The sequence below is a fragment of the Gobio gobio genome (assembly GCF_949357685.1).
Source record: "Gobio gobio genome assembly, chromosome: 2".
Classification (NCBI taxonomy): Eukaryota; Metazoa; Chordata; class Actinopteri; order Cypriniformes; family Gobionidae; genus Gobio; species Gobio gobio.
In genome coordinates, this window is record NC_137098.1 from 2,838,598 (window position 1) to 2,864,134 (window position 25,537).

The 25,537-nt window shown below is 45.4% G+C and overlaps 1 protein-coding gene across 1 annotated transcript in view; it reads right to left on the reverse strand.

Annotated features, from left to right (window-relative positions):
* piezo1 (piezo type mechanosensitive ion channel component 1 (Er blood group)) overlaps positions 1–25,537 on the reverse strand; it is a 213,562-nt gene that overhangs the window by 40,020 nt on the left and 148,005 nt on the right. Inside the window, exons 16-24 of the mRNA XM_079838599.1 lie at positions 25,074–25,199; positions 20,447–20,647; positions 19,632–19,836; positions 11,500–11,604; positions 11,219–11,375; positions 8,667–8,910; positions 8,487–8,583; positions 1,085–1,250; positions 512–601 (exon numbers count right to left, since the gene is read on the reverse strand). Of these exons, the coding sequence (XP_079694725.1) occupies positions 512–601; positions 1,085–1,250; positions 8,487–8,583; positions 8,667–8,910; positions 11,219–11,375; positions 11,500–11,604; positions 19,632–19,836; positions 20,447–20,647; positions 25,074–25,199 (1,391 nt within the window). The remainder of the gene's footprint in view (positions 1–511; positions 602–1,084; positions 1,251–8,486; positions 8,584–8,666; positions 8,911–11,218; positions 11,376–11,499; positions 11,605–19,631; positions 19,837–20,446; positions 20,648–25,073; positions 25,200–25,537) is intronic.

The following is a 25,537-nucleotide window of genomic DNA, read 5'->3' on the forward strand; positions in this document are numbered from 1 at the left end:
TTTATTTCACAATTGTGACTTTTTTACTCAAAATTGTTTATCTTGTAATTATGACATTTATTCAGAATTGTATTCCGCAATTGTAACTTTTACACAAAATTGTGTTTATTTTGAAATGATGACTTTTTTTACACAAAATTGTGTTTATTTTGAAATTATGACTTTTTTCCCCAAAATGTAATTTATTTCGAAATTATGACTTTTACACAAAATTGTGTTTATTTTGAAATTATGACTTTTTTACACAAGATTGTGTTTGTTTCGCAATTATGACTTTTTTACTCAAAATTGTGTTAATTTTGTAATTGTGACTTTACTCTAAATCGCGAGTTTATATCTCGCAACTGTGACTTTTTAACAAACTTGCAATTCAGAGAAAAAGAGTCAGAAAGTTCCAATTCCCTTCATTTTTTTTACTCCGTGGCAGAAATAATCTTCCATATGTATCCATTCTTTCTTTCTTTATAGACTGATGGATTTTCACTATGGCAAATGATGTGTGTTAACTCACGATTCCTTCAGCTGCTGAATTGACTTCTTCTCGGCCTGCTGGTGGAAGTGCATGTTCTTTATAATGCTGGCTCGGAAAAGCTCAAACCCCCTGTAATCCACAAACACAGAGAGTAAACTTCATATGTCAGGAACATCCCAGATTATTCACTCCATTCAACAATACGTCATACCGTCATCGTTAAAAGTTAGTCTGGAGGTCTGATTCTCGCTTCGGGTTCAAATCCCGGACGAGCCCCCAATTGTTACGTAATCAGACTAACTTTGAGACGGGGATCGTAACAATACACAGATTTCTGATGGGAATTCAACTTGGCCTAGATGCATTTCTGACGCCTAATGAGCACGACCGCCTCCGGGGAGGTAAACACAGTTAATAATAAACACTCAAGCACAAACAAGTGCTTAAAAAAACAACAATAATTGCCTGGTAATGAACCCTGTTCAGTGAATATCTGCACCGGCTCTGCTGACAGTCTTTCGCTCTTATGAAGTAGGAATTGTTCACCTCTGACATGAATGTGCTGTATGAAATAGAGCCCAGTCTGAAGTGTCCAGCAGGGGGCGCACTCACCGCGAGGCCTGTCTCGCTGAAGCCTGGAGGTCTGCAGACACATGGAGGAAGTAGAAACTGAGGAAGACTCTCCTCTGAAGCAGGAGGAAGAAGAAACAGATGCTGTCCCAGATAATGCCGGCCTCTTCCACAGGCAGAGCGCAATCTTTATCTTGCACTGAATTAGCTGAGGAGGAAACACACACACATTCATTACAACCCTCAGGAAATATAGAAAATAAAGACGAATATCATTTTAAGGCGAGACACTACAGGGAATTTCTTTAAATTACAAGATATCACTGTGAAACTTCTTCGGATTATTACTGGCATAAACATAAGAAAAAAATTAGGGCTAACAAAAGATTAATCTAAGGTCATTAGTGACCTTAACTAATGCAGTTTCAGTGCTATGAAATTTCCAAAATCCCGATTTGAAGGGGCTCATAAAGATTATTTGCGACTAGATGGGCGTGTAATTGAGTGGCAACAATCCGCTCTAAAATTTTGGCGAGAAAGGGGAGATTGGAAATGGGACGAAAATTATTTAAATTGTCAAGGTTTGTGTCCTTTTTTTTGGTAGAGGACTCAGAGCAGCAGTTTTAAATGTTACCGGCACCACACCAGTGCACAGAGAATAATTTATAATATTCAGTACAACAGGACTTAAGGTAGCAAAACATGATTGGAATAGGCAAGTAGGTACAGCATCAATTATGGAAGTGGCAGCTTTCATTTTAGAAGCCTCGTTACACAATGAAGGTAAGTCCAATGATGAGAAATGTGAAAGAAGAGTACCAGAAAATTCAATAGTGATCATGTGAGGAAGAGATGAAGGAAGAGCAGAAATAATACATTTACGGAGGTTATCAATCTTGGAGCTGAAAAAGTCAAGAAACTTATTACAGAGGTGAGTCGAAAGTTTAAGGGTAGAGTTAGGGACAGGTGTGTAAGTTTAAGGGTAGGGTTAGGGACAGGTGTGGTGGTATGGGTAAGTTTAAGGGTAGGGTTAGGGACAGGTGTGGGGGTGTGGGTAAGTTTAAGGGTAGGGTTAGGGACAGGTGTGTAAGTTTAAGGGTAGGGTTAGGGACAGGTGTGGTGGTATGGGTAAGTTTAAGGGTAGGGTTAGGGACAGGTGTGGGGGTGTGGGTAAGTTTAAGGGTAGGGTTAGGGACAGGTGTGGTGGTATGGGTAAGTTTAAGGGTAGGGTTAGGGACAGGTGTGGTGGTATGGGTAAGTTTAAGGGTAGGGTTAGGGACAGGTGTGTAAGTTTAAGGGTAGGGTTAGGGACAGGTGTGGTGGTAGGGGTAAGTTTAAGGGTAGGGTTAGGGACAGGTGTGGTGGTGTGGGTAAGTTTAAGGGTAGGGTTAGGGACAGGTGTGGTGGTATGGGTAAGTTTAAGGGTAGGGTTAGGGACAGGTGTGGTGGTGTGGGTAAGTTTAAGGGTAGGGTTAGGGACAGGTGTGTAAGTTTAAGGGTAGGGTTAGGGACAGGTGTGGTGGTAGGGGTAAGTTTAAGGGTAGGGTTAGGGACAGGTGTGGTGGTGTGGGTAAGTTTAAGGGTAGGGTTAGGGACAGGTGTGGTGGTATGGGTAAGTTTAAGGGTAGGGTTAGGGACAGGTGTGGTGGTATGGGTAAGTTTAAGGGTAGGGTTAGGGACAGGTGTGGTGGTATGGGTAAGTTTAAGGGTAGGGTTAGGGACAGGTGTGGTGGTGTGGGTAAGTTTAAGGGTAGGGTTAGGGACAGGTGTGGGGGTGTGGGTAAGTTTAAGGGTAGGGTTAGGGACAGGTGTGGTGGTGTGGGTAAGTTTAAGGGTAGGGTTAGGGACAGGTGTGTAAGTTTAAGGGTAGGGTTAGGGACAGGTGTGGTGGTATGGGTAAGTTTAAGGGTAGGGTTAGGGACAGGTGTGGGGGTGTGGGTAAGTTTAAGGGTAGGGTTAGGGACAGGTGTGGGGGTGTGGGTAAGTTTAAGGGTAGGGTTAGGGACAGGTGTGTAAGTTTAAGGGTAGGGTTAGGGACAGGTGTGGTGGTATGGGTAAGTTTAAGGGTAGGGTTAGGGACAGGTGTGGGGGTGTGGGTAAGTTTAAGGGTAGGGTTAGGGACAGGTGTGTAAGTTTAAGGGTAGGGTTAGGGACAGGTGTGGTGGTATGGGTAAGTTTAAGGGTAGGGTTAGGGACAGGTGTGGTGGTAGGGGTAAGTTTAAGGGTAGGGTTAGGGACAGGTGTGGTGGTGTGGGTAAGTTCAAGGGTAGGGTTAGGGACAGGTGTGGTGGTATGGGTAAGTTTAAGGGTAGGGTTAGGGACAGGTGTGGTGGTGTGGGTAAGTTTAAGGGTAGGGTTAGGGACAGGTGTGGTGGTGTGGGTAAGTTTAAGGGTAGGGTTAGGGACAGGTGTGGTGGTGTGGGTAAGTTTAAGGGTAGGGTTAGGGACAGGTGTGGTGGTGTGGGTAAGTTTAAGGGTAGGGTTAGGGACAGGTGTGGTGGTGTGGGTAAGTTTAAGGGTAGGGTTAGGGACAGGTGTGGTGGTGTGGGTAAGTTTAAGGGTAGGGTTAGGGACAGATGTGGTGGTATGGGTAAGTTTAAGGGTAGGGTTAGGGACAGGTGTGGTGGTATGGGTAAGTTTAAGGGTAGGGTTAGGGACAGGTGTGGTGGTGTGGGTAAGTTTAAGGGTAGGGTTAGGGACAGGTGTGGTGGTGTGGGTAAGTTTAAGGGTAGGGTTAGGGACAGATGTGGTGGTGTGGGTAAGTTTAAGGGTAGGGTTAGGGACAGGTGTGGTGGTATGGGTAAGTTTAAGGGTAGGGTTAGGGACAGGTGTGGTGGTATGGGTAAGTTTAAGGGTAGGGTTAGGGACAGGTGTGGTGGTGTGGGTAAGTTTAAGGGTAGGGTTAGGGACAGGTGTGGTGGTTTGGGTAAGTTTAAGGGTAGGGTTAGGGACAGATGTGGTGGTGTGGGTAAGTTTAAGGGTAGGGTTAGGGACAGGTGTGGTGGTATGGGTAAGTTTAAGGGTAGGGTTAGGGACAGGTGTGGAGGTGTGGGTCAGTTTAAGGGTAGGGTTAGGGACAGATGTGGTGGTGTGGGTAAGTTTAAGGGTAGGGTTAGGGACAGGTGTGGTGGTATGGGTAAGTTTAAGGGTAGGGTTAGGGACAGGTGTGGTGGTGTGGGTAAGTTTAAGGATAGGGTTAGGGACAGGCGTGGTGGTATGGGTAAGTTTAAGGGTAGGGTTAGGGACAGGTGTGGTGGTGTGGGTAAGTTTAAGGGTAGGGTTAGGGACAGGTGTGGTGGTGTGGGTAAGTTTAAGGGTAGGGTTAGGGACAGGTGTGGTGGTGTGGGTAAGTTTAAGGGTAGGGTTAGGGACAGGTGTGGTGGTGTGGGTAAGATTAAGGGTAGGGTTAGGGACAGGTGTGTACGTTTAAGGGTAGGGTTAGGGACAGGTGTGGTGATGTGGGTAAGTTTAAGGGTAGGGTTAGGGACAGGTGTGTAAGTTTAAGGGTAGGGTTAGGGACAGGTGTGGTGGTATGGGTAAGTTTAAGGGTAGGGTTAGGGACAGGTGTGGTGGTAGGGGTAAGTTTAAGGGTAGGGTTAGGGACAGGTGTGGTGGTGTGGGTAAGTTTAAGGGTAGGGTTAGGGACAGGTGTGGTGGTATGGGTAAGTTTAAGGGTAGGGTTAGGGACAGGTGTGGTGGTGTGGGTAAGTTTAAGGGTAGGGTTAGGGACAGGTGTGGTGGTGTGGGTAAGTTTAAGGGTAGGGTTAGGGACAGGTGTGGTGGTGTGGGTAAGTTTAAGGGTAGGGTTAGGGACAGGTGTGGTGGTGTGGGTAAGTTTAAGGGTAGGGTTAGGGACAGGTGTGGTGGTGTGGGTAAGTTTAAGGGTAGGGTTAGGGACAGGTGTGGTGGTATGGGTAAGTTTAAGGGTAGGGTTAGGGACAGGTGTGGTGGTATGGGTAAGTTTAAGGGTAGGGTTAGGGACAGGTGTGGTGGTGTGGGTAAGTTTAAGGGTAGGGTTAGGGACAGGTGTGGTGGTGTGGGTAAGTTTAAGGGTAGGGTTAGGGACAGATGTGGTGGTGTGGGTAAGTTTAAGGGTAGGGTTAGGGACAGGTGTGGTGGTATGGGTAAGTTTAAGGGTAGGGTTAGGGACAGGTGTGGAGGTGTGGGTCAGTTTAAGGGTAGGGTTAGGGACAGATGTGGTGGTGTGGGTAAGTTTAAGGGTAGGGTTAGGGACAGGTGTGGTGGTATGGGTAAGTTTAAGGGTAGGGTTAGGGACAGGTGTGGTGGTGTGGGTAAGTTTAAGGATAGGGTTAGGGACAGGCGTGGTGGTATGGGTAAGTTTAAGGGTAGGGTTAGGGACAGGTGTGGTGGTGTGGGTAAGTTTAAGGGTAGGGTTAGGGACAGGTGTGGTGGTGTGGGTAAGTTTAAGGGTAGGGTTAGGGACAGGTGTGGTGGTGTGGGTAAGTTTAAGGGTAGGGTTAGGGACAGGTGTGGTGGTGTGGGTAAGATTAAGGGTAGGCTTAGGGACAGGTGTGTACGTTTAAGGGTAGGGTTAGGGACAGGTGTGGTGGTGTGGGTAAGTTTAAGGGTAGGGTTAGGGACAGGTGTGTAAGTTTAAGGGTAGGGTTAGGGACAGGTGTGGTGGTATGGGTAAGTTTAAGGGTAGGGTTAGGGACAGGTGTGGGTAAGTTTAAGGGTAGGGTTAGGGACAGGTGTGGTGGTAGGGGTAAGTTTAAGGGTAGGGTTAGGGACAGGTGTGGTGGTGTGTGTAAGTTTAAGGGTAGGGTTAGGGACAGGTGTGGTGGTATGGGTAAGTTTAAGGGTAGGGTTAGGGACAGGTGTGGTGGTATGGGTAAGTTTAAGGGTAGGGTTAGGGACAGGTGTGGTGGTATGGGTAAGTTTAAGGGTAGGGTTAGGGACAGGTGTGGTGGTGTGGGTAAGTTTAAGGGTAGGGTTAGGGACAGGTGTGGTGGTGTGGGTAAGTTTAAGGGTAGGGTTAGGGACAGATGTGGTGGTGTGGGTAAGTTTAAGGGTAGAGTTAGGGACAGGTGTGGTGGTGTGGGTAAGATTAAGGGTAGGGTTAGGGACAGGTGTGGTGGTGTAGGTAAGTTTAAGGGTAGGGTTAGGGACAGGTGTGGTGGTGTGGGTAAGTTTAAGGGTAGGGTTAGGGACAGGTGTGGTGGTGTAGGTAAGTTTAAGGGTAGGGTTAGGGACAGGTGTGTAAGTTTAAGGGTAGGGTTAGGGACAGGTGTGGTGGTGTGGGTAAGTTTAAGGGTAGGGTTAGGGACAGGTGTGGTGGTGTAGGTAAGTTTAAGGGTAGGGTTAGGGACAGGTGTGTAAGTTTAAGGGTAGGGTTAGGGACAGGTGTGGTGGTATGGGTAAGTTTAAGGGTAGGGTTAGGGACAGGTGTGGAGGTGTGGGTAAGTTTAAGGGTAGGGTTAGGGTTAGGTGTGGTGGTATGGGTAAGTTTAAGGGTAGGGTTAGGGACAGGTGTGGTGGTGTGGGTAAGTTTAAGGGTAGGGTTAGGGACAGGTGTGGTGGTGTGGGTAAGTTTAAGGGTAGGGTTAGGGACAGGTGTGGTGGTGTGGGTAAGTTTAAGGGTAGGGTTAGGGACAGGTGTGGTGGTGTGTGTAAGTTTAAGGGTAGGGTTAGGGACAGGTGTGGTGGTATGGGTAAGTTTAAGGGTAGGGATAGGGACAGGTGTGTAAGTTTAAGGGTAGGGTTAGGGACAGGTGTGGTGGTGTGGGTAAGTTTAAGGGTAGGGTTAGGGACAGGTGTGTAAGTTTAAGGGTAGGGTTAGGGACAGGTGTGGTGGTGTGGGTAAGTTTAAGGGTAGGGTTAGGGACAGGTGTGTAAGTTTAAGGGTAGGGTTAGGGACAGGTGTGGTGGTGTGGGTTAGTTTAAGGGTAGGGTTAGGGACAGGTGTGGTGTTATGGGTAAGTTTAAGGGTAGGGTTAGGGACAGGTGTGGTGATGTGGGTAAGTTTAAGGGTAGGGTTAGGGACAGGTGTGGTGATGTGGGTAAGTTTAAGGGTAGGGTTAGGGACAGGTGTGGTGTTATGGGTAAGTTTAAGGGTAGGGTTAGGGACAGGTGTGGTGATGTGGGTAAGTTTAAGGGTAGGGTTAGGGACAGGTGTGGTGTTATGGGTAAGTTTAAGGGTAGGGTTAGGGACAGGTGTGGTGATGTGGGTAAGTTTAAGGGTAGGGTTAGGGACAGGTGTGGTGGTGTGGGTTAGTTTAAGGGTAGGGTTAGGGACAGGTGTGGTGGTGTGGGTAAGTTTAAGGGTAGGGTTAGGGACAGGTGTGGTGTTATGGGTAAGTTTAAGGGTAGGGTTAGGGACAGGTGTGGTGATGTGGGTAAGTTTAAGGGTAGGGTTAGGGACAGGTGTGGGGGTATGGGTAAGTTTAAGGGTAGGGTTAGGGACAGGTGTGGTGGTATGGGTAAGTTTAAGGGTAGGGTTAGGGACAGGTGTGGGGGTGTGGGTAAGTTTAAGGGTAGGGTTAGGGACAGGTGTGGTGGTGTGGGTAAGTTTAAGGGTAGGGTTATGGACAGGTGTGGTGGTATGGGTAAGTTTAAGGGTAGGGTTAGGGACAGGTGTGGTGGTATGGGTAAGTTTAAGGGTAGGGTTAGGGACAGGTGTGGTGGTGTGGGTAAGTTTAAGGGTAGGGTTATGGACAGGTGTGGTGGTGTGGGTAAGTTTAAGGGTAGGGTTAGGGACAGGTGTGGTGGTATGGGTAAGTTTAAGGGTAGGGTTAGGGACAGGTGTGGGGGTGTGGGTAAGTTTAAGGGTAGGGTTATGGACAGGTGTGGTGGTATGGGTAAGTTTAAGGGTAGGGTTAGGGACAGGTGTGGGGGTGTGGGTAAGTTTAAGGGTAGGGTTAGGGACAGGTGTGGGGGTGTGGGTAAGTTTAAGGGTAGGTTTAGGTGTAAGGGAAGTGTCAACTGTGTATTTACAAATACAGAAATTAATTACAGATGTAATTAAATGCAGGTATTTTTTTAAAATGTAAGTACAATGTAAAGACATGTATGTACACAATAAGTGCATTGTATCAAATGATTAATTAAAATGTTAGTTCATAGTAGTTAAGGCCACCTAATATAAAGTGGGTCCACATTTGTTTTGTAAAATATCTTATTCAGGACAGTACTAAATAATAAATAACATGCATTTTGTATGATCCCTCTTATTTAGTTCAAATGATTCCCATTTTGACAGATTCTGCAAGCGGTTCACATACTTTTTCATGCCACTGTATATTAAATATTTTACAGTGTGGAAAGAAAAATAGCTCTTAGAAACAGTGGGCGGCCCTACATTTGTTCTTGTTTGCGAAGCGCTTAACTCGGCACAATTGGGAAGAATAGGCCAGTGCAACTTCCCTTTAATGCTGAATTCTGCCGCATTTAGGTAGACAACATGACAACATGCTTGAAAACTTACGGTCATAGTAGCCTTTGACGGTGCACACCAGGCTGAAGAGCTGAATGACCCAGCAGAAGTTCTTCTGCATCTCCACCACAAACACGCAGGCCAGGATCTGACACAAGCAACGGGGCGGTTGTTACAAAGCTCTTCTCTCTGTGGTAGTGTGTGTAAATGCTCAGTGAAATGCCCACTCACAGACAGGATGTTCTTGGAGATGATCACAGCCACATTGTACATGATGAGGCAGTCCCACATGACCAGACGTGTGCGGGACGGCTTGACCAGCAGCCGTGTGCCATAGAGCAGGAAGAAGAAGCAGGCCATGAGATAACCCAACCCGAACACACTGATCCGAGTCGCTCCGGTCACAAACACCACGGTCAGCACAAACCAGAACATGTACCGGAACACCAGGACCTTTGCCATGTCCAGATACGACCTACAACACAGAGATTTTAAATCGAATGCAATACATTGATCAATCGATTGATCATATCAAGTTTGGCTGAGAAAGTACCTTCCAAAAAATGTTAAATTCATAATTGTGTTAGATGAGAAAAGCATTGATATGCAGCGCACAGGTGGCATGAATATGAACAAAAAAATTAAATAATACTCTAAATATGAAACTAAAAACGCCAGTAGGTGGCGCCGAGTCTTAATGAGTGAGTCATTGAATCATTCATTCAACCGATTCTGATTCAAACGGCTGATTCAATCAGGAGCCAAGCAAGTGACTTTCTTTATGAATGAGTCATTGAATCATTCATTCAACCGATTCTGATTCAAACGGCTGATTAATGATTCAATGAGTGAGTCATTGAATCATTCATTCAACCGATTCTGATTCAAATGGCTGATTCAATCAGGAGCCAAGCAAGTGACTTTCTTAATGAGTGAGTCATTGAATCATTCATTCAACCGATTCTGATTCACACGGCTGATTTATTCAGGAGCCAAGCAAGTGACTTTCTTTATGAATGAGTCATTGAATCATTCATTCAACCGATTCTGATTCAAACGGCTGATTAATGATTCAATGAGTGAGTCATTGAATCATTCATTCAACCGATTCTGATTCAAACGGCTGATTAATTTAGGAAGCAAGTGACTGTCTTTATGAGTGAGTCATTGAATCATTCATTCAACCGATTCTGATTCAAACGGCTGATTCATTCAGGAAGCAAGTGACCGTCTTTATGAGTGAGTCATTGAATCATTCATTCAACCGATTCTGATTCAAACGGCTGATTAATGATTCATTGAGTGAGTCATTTAATCATTCATTCAACCGATTCTGATTCAAACGGCTGATTAATGATTCAATGAGTGAGTCATTGAATCATTCATTCAACCGATTCTGATTCAAATGGCTGATCCATTCAGGAAGCAAGTGACCGTCTTTATGAGTGAGTCAGTGAATCATTCATTCAACCAATTCTGATTCAAACGGCTCATTCTTTCAGGAACGAAGCAAGTGACCATCTTTATGAGTGAGTCATTGAATCAATCATTCAATCGATTCTGATTCAAACGGCTGATTCATTCAGGAACGAAGCAAGTGACCGTCTTTATGAATGAGTCATTGAATCATTGACTCACTCGATTAATTAAAAACACAGATTCATTCAGTAATGAAACAAAGAATGCGCAACAGTTCGGCTTTGTTTGGAACGAAATTTAGCAAAAACAGATAATATTGTGTCTATAATGTAAATAAATAATTAGTTTATTGAGCTGTTGTATAAATTTGCAGCAGTGCTGATATTCAGGAAAAATAGCACTCTTGTTTATGTGATATTGCTAAACTATATATATATGTTATAAATATAAGACATATAAAACATGTTATGCCCTCATATCTTGTAAATTAGTGGCAGTTGTTGTACTGCATCATGTTCGTAACTAAACTGCATGCAATGTATTTATGATGTACAGATCTGGGCGTGTGCGTTTAAAGTGTTCATTTTAATGCGTTAATTTTTCTATAATTAATTGCATCAAATTAAAGCATTAACTCAACAGCTGAATGAAACGAATGAAGCAGATCTATTTGAACAATGTATTAGTAATGATTTATAGGACAGCTCACACTTCTGTTTATGAAAGCAATAAGCCATGTTAAAGGGCTCCGATAATGCCCTTTTTACAAATAAGTCTCTGATGAGTGTGTGTGTGTGTGTGTGTGTGAAGCTTCAGCTCAAAACACCCCACAGATAATTTTTTATAGCATGTTACAATTTTTGAGGGTGAGCAAAAACGGGCCGTTTCTGTGTGTGTCCCTTTAAATGCAAATGAGCAGCTGCTCCCCGCCCCCTTTCAGGAAGTGGGCGGAGCTTCAAGAGCTCAGCTCCGATTACTTCACACACACACTAAAACTGTTCAGCCTTTTATGATCAAACCGGGGTCGGACAATGATGGAGAGACTACGAGAAGGGATAGTTGAAGAATTTATGAGTTATGATATTAGCATATTCTGTCATGATAATCTATAAAGCGCTGGTGTGGGGTAAGATGCGCCAGAGAATATCTGCTGATGAAGAGAGAACAGGGATAGTTTAGTTTAATTACGGTTATAACTGATGATGTCATCTTGCTTTATGACACGCTGTTCCGGGGGCGGGGTTTATGTCAATTTTAGGGTTAGTGATGAAGAAGCTCCTTCCAGCCGTTTGTTGTAGTCCTTTTAAAGCTGTCCCTGACAGGTAAAGGTGTATTTATTTCTCTTTTGTTACTCATGCACTTGCCTGCAGTTGATGAAGTTCGGGGCCGGGTTGAAGGGCATATCCTGCATGGGGTCCGGGTTGTCTTTGTTCTCTCCTCCCATGACCATCCACTCTTCCTTCCTCTCGTTTTCGAACACCATCCACTGCTGGGAGGCACACATCAGCAGAAGGAAATCCGCTGAAACAGATCATTGGCAGACATTTTATGCATTTTGGAGGGACCTCAGTTTCACTAAATCCACACTTTGGGGCCACTGTAGGCCGGATAACTGCTGAGTAATTATATTGAAGGGGTCACTCACATATGAGGTTCCTGGAGTTGGGGATGGTGTAGAAGTCGGGTAAGTAGATCCATTTCACCAGCGCTGAGTGGATAGTGACTGAGGTTCTCCATCTCCACGGGTAATCTATAGCCATGTGAGGAAGCTCAGGTTACCAGAGTCAGGTCACTTACTGAGAAGAGACACTTGTAATTAATCTGTGGCGATCTTTGGTCACTGCACACACACATCAGCACGGTCAGCTTTGCTTTGATTCTGATGTAGGATTATCTTAAACTAGCCTGAGCTGATTTGCACTGGTTAAGATGGTGTGTTTTGATGGTTTTAAGTCGAGTCAAATTTATTCTGTATAGCGCTTTCTCAATACACAGTTTCAAAGCTTTACAGAAAATCATGATGTTCATTTTATAATAGCTTCTTAACGTTTTATAATAGCTTCTTAACATTTTAATGCCTTATAGTCGCATTTAGAAGTTTAGAGCTGGTTATAAGTAAAGGATCATGTATGGTATCGAAGGGTTCATTGTAGTGCATAGCATTCGTTTTAACATGTTCATGACCTCTGATGGTCTAAATACAGTAAATTTTAATGTCATTTCCCATGTAATCATGCGTCAGTCATGGTCCCTCAGCAGCTAAACACCTCCACCTGCTACAGTAGCCACACCCCAAACTCTCCACCTGCTACAGTAGCCACACCCCAAACTCTCCATCTGCTACAGTAGCCACACCCCAAACTCTACATCTGCTACAGTAGCCACACCCCAAACTCTACATCTGCTACAGTAGCCACACCCCAAACTCTACATCTGCTACAGTAGCCACACCCCAAACTCTCCACCTGCTACAGTAGCCACACCCCAAACTCTCCCCCTGCTACAGTAGCCACACCCCAAACTCTACATCTGCTACAGTAGCCACACCCCAAACTCTACATCTGCTACAGTAGCCACACCCCAAACTCTCCGCCTGCTACAGTAGCCACACCCCAAACTCTCCATCTGCTACAGTAGCCACACCCCAAACTCTACATCTGCTACAGTAGCCACACCCCAAACTCTACATCTGCTACAGTAGCCACACCCCAAACTCTCCGCCTGCTACAGTAGCCACACCCCAAACTCTCCATCTGCTACAGTAGCCACACCCCAAACTCTCCCCCTGCTACAGTAGCCACACCCCAAACTCTCCATCTGCTACAGTAGCCACACCCCAAACTCTCCCCCTGCTACAGTAGCCACACCCCAAACTCTACATCTGCTACAGTAGCCACACCCCAAACTCTACATCTGCTACAGTAGCCACGCCCCAAACTCTCCATCTACTACAGTAGCCACACCCCAAACTCTCCATCTGCTAAAGTAGCCACTCCCCAAACTCTCCATCTGCTACAGTAGCCACACCCCAAACTCTCCACCTGCTACAGTAGCCACACCCCAAACTCTCCACCTGCTACAGTAGCCACTCCCCAAACTCTCCATCTGCTACAGTAGCCACTCCCCAAACTCTCCATCTGCTACAGTAGCAACACCCCAAACTCTCCACCTGCTACAGTAGCCACACCCCAAACTCTCCACCTGCTACAGTAGCCACGCCCCAAACTCTCCATCTGCTACAGTAGCCACACCCCAAACTCTCCACCTGCTACAGTAGCCACACCCCAAACTCTCCACCTGCTACAGTAGCCACACCCCAAACTCTCCACCTGCTACAGTAGCCACTCCCCAAACTCTCCATCTGCTACAGTAGCCACTCCCCAAACTCTCCACCTGCTACAGTAGCCACACCCCAAACTCTCCACCTGCTACAGTAGCCACACCCCAAACTCTCCACCTGCTACAGTAGCCACGCCCAAAACTCTCCACCTGCTACAGTAGCCACTCCCCAAACTCTCCACCTGCTACAGTAGCCACGCCCCAAACTCTCCGCCTGCTACAGTAGCCACGCCCCAAACTCTCCACCTGCTACAGTAGCCACACCCCAAACTCTCCACCTGCTACAGTAGCCACACCCCAAACTCTCCACCTGCTACAGTAGCCACACCCCAAACTCTCCACCTGCTACAGTAGCCACGCCCCAAACTTTCCGCCTGCTACAGTAGCCACGCCCCAAACTCTCCACCTGCTACAGAAGCCACACCCCAAACTCTCCATCTGCTACAGTAGCCACACCCAAACTCTCCGCCTGCTACAGTAGCCACTCCCCAAACTCTCCGCCTGCTACAGTAGCCACTCCCCAAACTCTCCATCTGCTACAGTAGCCACACCCCAAACTCTCCACCTGCTACAGTAGCCACACCCCAAACTCTCCACCTGCTACAGTAGCCACTCCCCAAACTCTCCATCTGCTACAGTAGCCACACCCCAAACTCTCCGCCTGCTACAGTAGCCACTCCCCAAACTCTCCACCTGCTACAGTAGCCACTCCACAAACTCTCCACCTGCTACAGTAGCCACTCCCCAAACTCTCCGCCTGCTACAGTAGCCACAGCCCAAACTCTCCACCTGCTACAGTAGCCACACCCCAAACTCTCCACCTGCTACAGTAGCCACACCCCAAACTCTCTGCCTGCTACAGTAGCCACAGCCCAAACTCTCCACCTGCTACAGTAGCCACACCCCAAACTCTCCGCCTGCTACAGTAGCCACTCCCCAAACTCTCCACCTGCTACAGTAGCCACTCCCCAAACTCTCCACCTGCTACAGTAGCCACTCCCCAAACTCTCCATCTGCTAGAGTAGCCACACCCCAAACTCTCCGCCTGCTACAGTAGCCACACCTCAAACTCTCCACCTGCTACAGTAGCCACACCCCAAACTCTCCACCTGCTACAGTAGCCACTCCCCAAACTCTCCACCTGCTACAGTAGCCACACCCCAAACTCTCCGCCTGCTACAGTAGCCACACCCCAAACTCTCCACCTGCTACAGTAGCCACACCCCAAACTCTCCACCTGCTACAGTAGCCACTCCCCAAACTCTCCACCTGCTACAGTAGCCACACCCCAAACTCTCCGGCTGCTACAGTAGCCACTCCCCAAACTCTCCACCTGCTACAGTAGCCACTCCCCAAACTCTCCACCTGCTACAGTAGCCACTCCCCAAACTCTCCACCTGCTACAGTAGCCACTCCCCAAACTCTCCACCTGCTACAGAAGCCACACCCCAAACTCTCCGCCTGCTACAGTAGCCACGCCCCAAACTCTCCACCTGCTACAGTAGCCACACCCCAAACTCTCCACCTGCTACAGTAGCCACACCCCAAACTCTCCACCTGCTACAGTAGCCACACCCCAAACTCTCCATCTGCTACAGTAGCCACACCCCAAACTCTCCACCTGCTACAGTAGCCACACCCCAAACTCTCCACCTGCTACAGTAGCCACACCCCAAACTCTCCACCTGCTACAGTAGCCACACCCCAAACTCTCCACCTGCTACAGTAGCCACTCCCCAAACTCTCCATCTGCTACAGTAGCCACGCCCCAAACTCTCCACCTGCTACAGTAGCCACGCCCCAAACTCTCCATCTGCTACAGTAGCCACACCCCAAACTCTCCATCTGCTACAGTAGCCACACCTCAAACTCTCCATCTGCTACAGTAGCCACACCCCAAACTCTCCAACTGCTTCAGTAGCCACACCCCAAACTCTCCACCTGCTACAGTAGCCACACCCCAAACTCTCCACCTGCTACAGTAGCCACACCCCAAACTCTCCACCTGCTACAGTAGCCACACCCCAAACTCTCCACCTGCTACAGTAGCCACACCCCAAACTCTCCACCTGCTACAGTAGCCACACCCCAAACTCTCCACCTGCTACAGTAGCCACACCCCAAACTCTCCACCTGCTACAGAAGCCACACCCCAAACTCTCCATCTGCTACAGTAGCCACTCCCCAAACTCTCCACCTGCTACAGAAGCCACACCCCAAACTCTCCATCTGCTACAGTAGCCACACCCCAAACTCTCCACCTGCTACAGTAGCCACACCCCAAACTCTCCATCTGCTACAGAAGCCACACCCCAAACTCTCCATCTGCTACAGTAGCCACACCCCAAACTCTCCACCTGCTACAGTAGCCACACCCCAAACTCTCCATCTGCTACAGAAGCCACGCCCCAAACTCTACATCTGCTACAGTAGCCACACCCCAAACTCTCCACCTGCTACAGAAGCCACACCCCAAACTCTCCATCTGCTACAGTAGCCACTCCCCAAACTCTCCACCTGCTACAGTAGCCACTCCCCAAACTCTCCACCTGCTACAGTAGCCACTCCCCAAACTCTCCACCTGCTACAGTAGCCACACCCCAAACTCTCCATCTGCTACAGTAGCCAAGCCCCAAACTCTCCACCTGCTACAGTAGCCAAGCCCCAAACTCTCCACCTGCTACAGTAGCCAAGCCCCAAACTCTCCACCTGCTACAGTAGCCACTCCCCAAACTCTCCACCTGCTACAGTAGCCACACCCCAAACTCTCCATCTGCTACAGTAGCCAAGCCCCAAACTCTCCACCTGCTACAGTAGCCACACCCCAAACTCTCCATCTGCTACAGTAGCCAAGCCCCAAACTCTCCATCTGCTACAGTAGCCAAGCCCCAAACTCTCCACCTGCTACAGTAGCCACACCCCAAACTCTCCATCTGCTACAGTAGCCAAGCCCCAAACTCTCCACCTGCTACAGTAGCCACTCCCCAAACTCTCCGCCTGCTACAGTAGCCACACCCCAAACTCTCCACCTGCTACAGTAGCCACACCCCAAACTCTCCATCTGCTACAGTAGCCAAGCCCCAAACTCTCCACCTGCTACAGTAGCCACTCCCCAAACTCTCCACCTGCTACAGTAGCCACTCCCCAAACTCTCCGCCTGCTACAGTAGCCACACCCCAAACTCTCCACCTGCTACAGTAGCCACTCCCCAAACTCTCCGCCTGCTACAGTAGCCACTCCCCAAACTCTCCGCCTGCTACAGTAGCCACACCCCAAACTCTCCACCTGCTACAGTAGCCACAGCCCAAACTCTCCACCTGCTACAGTAGCCACACCCCAAACTCTCCACCTGCTACAGTAGCCACACCCCAAACTCTCCGCCTGCTACAGTAGCCACAGCCCAAACTCTCCACCTGCTACAGTAGCCACACCCCAAACTCTCCGCCTGCTACAGTAGCCACTCCCCAAACTCTCCACCTGCTACAGTAGCCACTCCCCAAACTCTCCACCTGCTACAGTAGCCACTCCCCAAACTCTCCATCTGCTAGAGTAGCCACACCCCAAACTCTCCGCCTGCTACAGTAGCCACACCTCAAACTCTCCACCTGCTACAGTAGCCACACCCCAAACTCTCCACCTGCTACAGTAGCCACACCCCAAACTCTCCACCTGCTACAGTAGCCACACCCCAAACTCTCCGCCTGCTACAGTAGCCACACCCCAAACTCTCCACCTGCTACAGTAGCCACACCCCAAACTCTCCACCTGCTACAGTAGCCACTCCCCAAACTCTCCACCTGCTACAGTAGCCACACCCCAAACTCTCCGGCTGCTACAGTAGCCACTCCCCAAACTCTCCACCTGCTACAGTAGCCACTCCCCAAACTCTCCACCTGCTACAGTAGCCACTCCCCAAACTCTCCACCTGCTGCAGTAGCCACTCCCCAAACTCTCCACCTGCTACAGAAGCCACACCCCAAACTCTCCGCCTGCTACAGTAGCCACGCCCCAAACTCTCCACCTGCTACAGTAGCCACACCCCAAACTCTCCACCTGCTACAGTAGCCACACCCCAAACTCTCCACCTGCTACAGTAGCCACACCCCAAACTCTCCATCTGCTACAGTAGCCACACCCCAAACTCTCCACCTGCTACAGTAGCCACACCCCAAACTCTCCACCTGCTACAGTAGCCACACCCCAAACTCTCCACCTGCTACAGTAGCCACACCCCAAACTCTCCACCTGCTACAGTAGCCACTCCCCAAACTCTCCATCTGCTACAGTAGCCACGCCCCAAACTCTCCACCTGCTACAGTAGCCACGCCCCAAACTCTCCATCTGCTACAGTAGCCACACCCCAAACTCTCCATCTGCTACAGTAGCCACACCTCAAACTCTCCATCTGCTACAGTAGCCACACCCCAAACTCTCCAACTGCTTCAGTAGCCACACCCCAAACTCTCCACCTGCTACAGTAGCCACACCCCAAACTCTCCACCTGCTACAGTAGCCACACCCCAAACTCTCCACCTGCTACAGTAGCCACACCCCAAACTCTCCACCTGCTACAGTAGCCACACCCCAAACTCTCCACCTGCTACAGTAGCCACACCCCAAACTCTCCACCTGCTACAGTAGCCACACCCCAAACTCTCCACCTGCTACAGAAGCCACACCCCAAACTCTCCATCTGCTACAGTAGCCACTCCCCAAACTCTCCACCTGCTACAGAAGCCACACCCCAAACTCTCCATCTGCTACAGTAGCCACACCCCAAACTCTCCACCTGCTACAGTAGCCACACCCCAAACTCTCCATCTGCTACAGAAGCCACACCCCAAACTCTCCATCTGCTACAGTAGCCACACCCCAAACTCTCCACCTGCTACAGTAGCCACACCCCAAACTCTCCATCTGCTACAGAAGCCACGCCCCAAACTCTACATCTGCTACAGTAGCCACACCCCAAACTCTCCACCTGCTACAGAAGCCACACCCCAAACTCTCCATCTGCTACAGTAGCCACTCCCCAAACTCTCCACCTGCTACAGTAGCCACTCCCCAAACTCTCCACCTGCTACAGTAGCCACTCCCCAAACTCTCCACCTGCTACAGTAGCCACACCCCAAACTCTCCATCTGCTACAGTAGCCAAGCCCCAAACTCTCCACCTGCTACAGTAGCCAAGCCCCAAACTCTCCACCTGCTACAGTAGCCACTCCCCAAACTCTCCATCTGCTACAGTAGCCACTCCCCAAACTCTCCACCTGCTACAGTAGCCAAGCCCCAAACTCTCCACCTGCTACAGTAGCCACTCCCCAAACTCTCCACCTGCTACAGTAGCCACACCCCAAACTCTCCATCTGCTACAGTAGCCAAGCCCCAAACTCTCCACCTGCTACAGTAGCCACACCCCAAACTCTCCATCTGCTACAGTAGCCAAGCCCCAAACTCTCCATCTGCTACAGTAGCCAAGCCCCAAACTCTCCACCTGCTACAGTAGCCACACCCCAAACTCTCCACCTGCTACAGTAGCCACGCCCCAAACTCTCCACCTGCTACAGTAGCCAAGCCCCAAACTCTCCACCTGCTACAGTAGCCACTCCCCAAACTCTCCATCTGCTACAGTAGCCAAGCCCCAAACTCTCCACCTGCTACAGTAGCCACTCCCCAAACTCTCCGCCTGCTACAGTAGCCACACCCCAAACTCTCCACCTGCTACAGAAGCCACACCCCAAACTCTCCACCTGCTACAGTAGCCACACCCCAAACTCTCCATCTGCTACAGTAGCCAAGCCCCAAACTCTCCACCTGCTACAGTAGCCAAGCCCCAAACTCTCCACCTGCTACAGTAGCCACTCCCCAAACTCTCCGCCTGCTACAGTAGCCACACCCCAAACTCTCCATCTGCTACAGTAGCCAAGCCCCAAACTCTCCACCTGCTACAGTAGCCAAGCCCCAAACTCTCCACCTGCTACAGTAGCCACACCCCAAACTCTCCGCCTGCTACAGTAGCCACACCCCAAACTCTCCGCCTGCTACAGTAGCCACACCCCAAACTCTCCACCTGCTACAGTAGCCACACCCCAAACTCTCCATCTGCTACAGTAGCCACACCCCAAACTCTCCACCTGCTACAGTAGCCACACCCCAAACTCTCCATCTGCTACAGTAGCCACACCCCAAACTCTCCACCTGCTACAGTAGCCACTCCCCAAACTCTCCGCCTGCTACAGTAGCCACACCCCAAACTCTCCACCTGCTACAGTAGCCACTCCCCAAACTCTCCACCTGCTACAGTAGCCACACCCCAAACTTGAACTTTTTTAAAACCAAGAACGCGTCTTGTGTTGCTGCAAAACCCATATATTAGAGAAAAAAGGACTGATGTTAAAAGTGATATGGTGATATTGATATTCATCCAGACGACACTCACCTATACAGAGGGCAGGAGGGATGCCCACACACAGAACGTACTGGTATATCATGAAGACCACCAGAAACAGGCAGTACTGGGACCAGATCTTGGCAATGGCTGCTCTGCGCCGCCGCACCACGATGGCCACCAACCAGCAGCCGTGGATGATAACCAGGAAGTTCATTCGCTGGCCAATGACATTCACAGTCATGAGGAAGCAGATCTAGAGTCATGAAGCAGATCATCATCAGATATTAAAGGACAACTCCGCTAAAAAATGAACCTAGGGGTGATTAACACATGGTTAGCGAGTAGATCGTTCTCTGGGATGCGTTTTCATGAAAATCGAATGTAAAGAGTTTTATCTCTAAAAAGATTTAGATTGGCTTATAACGCTAGTGTATGGGGCACAGAATAAGTCAAGTTAAATGGCTAGTTAATACCACTAACAAGACTCAAAATAGCCTCACACTAACACGGGAGCATAATGAGGATCCCTACATGCAAACCCAAGCATTGAGAACTGTGTAAGTGTACAAACAGTTTAATAAGAAGATACTTTATAAAGATGTAGAGGACGTAAAGTTTATGGGGGGGGGGGGGTCATTTAATTTGACTTATTCTATGCCCCATATACTAGCGTTATAAGCGAATCTGTTTTTAGAGATAAAACTCTTTACATTCGATTTTCATGAAAACGCATCCCAGAGAACGATCTACTCGCTAACCATGTGTTAATCACCCCTAGGTTCATCTTTCACCAGAGTTGTCCTTTAAAGAACGTACGATTAGAGTTAGTTATGCGTCATTTATAGAGAAAGAGGAACTCGTACTTCCAGGCCGAACTTGTAGAAGGTGTAGTTGAGCAGGTATCTGACGCACTGCAGGAGGCTCTGGTCCAGCGTGTCCCGGGTGGCGAGGGGGAAGATGAGCCGGATGGGTGGAGGCGAGCGCTGCTGCTGTCTGTGGTGGTGGATCTGGTGCCGGTAAACCGTAGCCTCGAACACCAGCAGCATCAGCACCAGCAGATGATCCTAACCGGACAACACAGAGCTAGAGTGAGTGTGTGTGATGGAGAACACACGGCGAGGCGCTACCGTAGAAAAATCAAGCCCCGCCCCTAGGCCTGTTGCGCAGCTGCTAGAGTTCTTACTAGGTCAAGAAAATATGATCATATAACACCAATTTTATCATCTCTACACTGGTTACCTATTAAGTTCCGTATCAATTACAAAGTATTGCTACTGAACTATAAAGCCCTAAATGGTTTAGCTCCAGTGTATTTAACGGATCTTCTATCGCCCTACAATCCATCGCGCTCTTTAAGATCACTAAACTCTAGGCTTCTGGTCATTCCTAGGATATCTAAGTCCACTAAAGGAGGGAGGGCATTTTCACATTTAGCTCCTAAACTCTGGAATAGTCTTCCTGATATTGTTCGAGGTTCAGACTCGCTGTCCCAGTTTAAATCTAGATTAAAGACGCATCTCTTTAGCCAAGCATTCACATTATAATTACCCTTTATATTACAGTTAAATCAGATCAAAAGCATTAATATTCTGAACAGCAGCTATGCTAATTATCTCCCATCTGCTTTTCTGTTGTTATCTCGGGACACTAGTCGAATCAGCGGTGTGAATCGCCAAATTTCATCAGTTTGGCGGTTTGACACGCGATCCGAATCATGAATCGACTCACTGATTCATAACGCTTCAAACCGCTGAATCGACTCACTGATTCATAACGCTTCGAAGCTTCATGAGGCCGTGTTTTGAAATCGTCATCACTATATAAGTCGTTATTTAGGGTTTTTTTGCGCACAAAAGCTATTCTCGTCTTCATAAAGTTATTGTAGAGCCGCTGTAGTGAGATGGACTTTGTAACTTTAGTCTTTAGTGTCTTTTAAGGGTCTTGAGAGTGTAAAGTTGAGCCAATGGAGGCCTTTCAGAGCATCAGATTTACACTAAAATATCTTCATTTGTGTCTGAAGATGAACGGAGGTCTGACGGGTGTCCAACCACATGAGGCTCAGTCATTAATGACACAATTTACATTTTTGGGTGAACTAACCCTTTAAAATAAAGATACAATTTATACAAAACGAAATTCACATTAAAGAAAGGCTTTCTAAGCAAAATCATACAGTATTTCCTTCTGTCTTTTGACACTTTCTTTTCACTTTTCATAATCAATGTAGCCTAGATTGAATTTAAAAATAACATTATAATATTTAAACATAAACAGGGACTTCCTGTAAATGCTCTGAAAGTACGAACCATACAGAAAATGCTTTCACACTAGAAACTAACCAAACCTTACACTGCCTCTTTTCGTCGGACCAGATTTCGTCTGTTTGGTCCTGACCGTGGTTTCACATCTGTTATTTTGATTCGGACCAAACTGAAAAGTCTGAAAATCCGGACCAAACGAGGTGTGTGTGAAAGCGCCTCAAATGAGTTAAATAACGTCTTAAATGAACTTAAAGAGTTGTGAGGAAATGAGATGCGCAGCTGTTCTTAAAGTGACAGTAGCACTGATGATGATGTCATTAATGTTCATCACAGTTCAGGAACAGAGAAAAGTGTAGCTTTAATGATGATTAATCTATATTTCATTTATTATTTATGCAGTTAAGAAAGGTGTTTGATGACTATTACATTTATGTATATGTCTAACAGGGAAGGCCACAGGTAAATATAACATTTATTATAATGCAGTTATGTAAAGATTGTTTTAGTAGTTAAAGTAGTTTTTTTAAAGCCTAATAAATGTTGAGATTGGCATCTTTCAGTTATACTGTAATGTAACATCATTAATGTTTCATAGAGACATCAGTGATACTGGCCTTCATTCAGAAAAACATGACAATACAACACATATTTAAAATATACTGTCAACACTGCAAAAAATGCTTTTCTTACTTAGTATTTTTGTCTTGTTTTCAGTCCAAACATCTAAAAAATCTCAAAACAAGAAGCATTTACCAGACAAGCTAAAGTTTTTGTCTTGTTTTGGGGGAAAATAACTCAAAATTAAGGGAGTTTTTGCTTAAAATAAGCAAAATAATCTGCCAATGGGGTAAGCAAAATAATCTTAATTCAAACAGAAAACAACATTATTTTTCTTACCCCATTGGCAGATTATTGTGCTTATTTTAAGCAAAAACTCCCTTAATTTTGAGTAATTTTCCCCTAAAACAAGACAAAAACTTTAGCTTGTCTAGTAAATGCTTCTTAATGTAAGATTTTTTAGATATTTGGACTGAAAACAAGACAAACATACTAAGTAAGAAAAGCATTTTTTGCAGTGAATAAATTGTTTCTACATTAATTTGGAGAGTAACTGAAATTATTACAATATCAAAACATTAAAAACTTATTAATCATGATTAATTACAGAAAAAAATGTGATTAATTAGTTAATTTTTTTATCGATTCCCAGCACTACCTAAAGCACAATCATCCTCTGCAGTTTCAGCTGTTTATTCATTTGTTTGTTAACAGACTGAGAGTCCATTGCTTTTATTGTTTTGTTCATTTATTGTGGATATTTAAAATGCTTTCCGTTTTCAGTGTTAAATTATGGGGCGCCGTTTGTAAAGCGGCTCACGCTGAAAATAACAGCAACATTTTGACACATCTATCACATTTAGATCCAGTTTCGTCCTGATTGTGCCGAATATCCGAGTGAACGCTTCCCAAACAAGAACAAATGTGTGTGTGTGTGTAGGCCTGTCACCATAACACATTTTGCTGGACGATAAATTAGCCAAGAAATGATTGCGATAAACAATAATATTGTCGTTCTGAGAGCATTTTCATCTACAATAATGATAATGGCATATTAATGCATGTACATCTTTTCAAAGATCAATAAACGTTTATTTCTAAAGACTATTTAATATGAGGCGCCGTTTGTAAAGCGGCTCACGCTGAAAATAACAGCAACATTTTGACACATTTAGCTTCAAACAATGTTTAAAAAACTGGTATGAATTTTTGGCGGTCACTTTTTTAGCACATTTACAACAATATTTGTCAACTTAGAGATATTTTAAATAGTTAAATCTAAATGTTAAATGTTAAATCTAAATGTTAAATCTAAATCTAAATGTTAAATCTAAATCTAAATCTAAATGTTAAATCTAAATCTAAATGTTAAATCTAAATCTAAATCTAAATGTTAAATCTAAATCTAAATGTTAAATCTAAATCTAAATCTAAATGTTAAATCTAAATGTTAAATCTAAATCTAAATCTAAATGTTAAATCTAAATCTAAATCTAAATGTTAAATCTTAATCTAAATGTTAAATCTAAATGTTAAATCTAAATCTAAATGCTAAATCTAAATCTAAATGTTAAATCTAAATCTAAATCTAAATGTTACATCTAAATGTTAAATCTAAATGTTAAATCTAAATCTAAATGTTAAATCTAAATCTAAATGCTAAATCTAAATCTAAATGTTAAATCTAAATCTAAATCTAAATGTTAAATCTAAATCTAAATCTAAATGTTAAATCTAAACGTTAAATCTAAATGTTACATCTAAATCTAAATGTTAAATCTAAATCTAAATCTAAATGTTAAATCTAAATCTAAATCTAAATCTAAATGTTAAATCTAAATCTAAATCTAAATCTAAATGTTAAATCTAAATCTAAATCTAAATGTTAAATCTAAACGTTAAATCTAAATGTTACATCTAAATCTAAATGTTAAATCTAAATCTAAATCTAAATGTTAAATCTAAATCTAAATCTAAATGTTAAATCTAAATCTAAATCTAAATGTTAAATCTAAATCTAAATCTAAATCTAAATGTTAAATCTAAATCTAAATCTAAATCTAAATCTAAATCTAAATGTTAAATCTAAATGTTAAAACCGGTTATCTGCATTCTGAATTTGCATATTAGTTAAATATTTAGTTTCACCCGAAACATTTAGATTTAACATTTAGATTTAACGTTTAGATTTAACATTTCAATTTAGCATTTAGATTTAGATTTAACATTTAGATTTAGATTTAACATTTAGATTTAACTATTTAAAATATCTCTAAGTTGACAAATATTGTTGTAAATGTGCTAAAAAAGTGACCGCCAAAAATTCATACCAGTTTTTTAAACATTGTTTGAAGCTAAATGTGTCAAAATGTTGCTGTTATTTTCAGCGTGAGCCGCTTTACAAACGGCGCCTCATATTAAATAGTCTTTAGAAATAAACGTTTATTGATCTTTGAAAAGATGTACATGCATTAATATGCCATTATCATTATTGTAGATGAAAATGCTCTCAGAACGACAATATTATTGTTTATCGCAATCATTTCTTGGCCAATTTATCGTCCAGCAAAATGTGTTATGGTGACAGGCCTACACACACACACACATTTGTTCTTGTTTGGGAAGCGTTCACTCGGATATTCGGCACAATCAGGACGAAACTGGATCTGACCTTGCTGTATCCGAGGACGGTGGCATCTTTCCTGAAGCCGAACCAGTTGGCCGGATCCACAGGCGCTCTGTAGAGGGTGGAGTTCAGCACCTCATCCGCCTCTAGACTGGTCTCATTCCCCATCGGCTACACACACACACACACGGAGAGAGAGAGAGAGAGAGAGAGAGAGAGAGAGAGAGATAGATAGATAGATAGATAGATAGAGAGAGAGAGAGAGAGAGAGAGAGAGAGAGAGAGAGAGAGAGAGAGAGAGAGAGAGAGAGAGAGAGAGAGAGAGAGATAGATAGATAGAGAGAGAGGATTAAACAACTTTTATTTAGACATCATTTATATCTCATTCACAATAATAGTAATAATAATAATAATAAAATGTAATATTAAAAAAAATAAAAATAAAAATAAATAAAACCAATTCATTTTTTTTTTTAAAACCTAAGACCAATTGATTATCATGTACAACA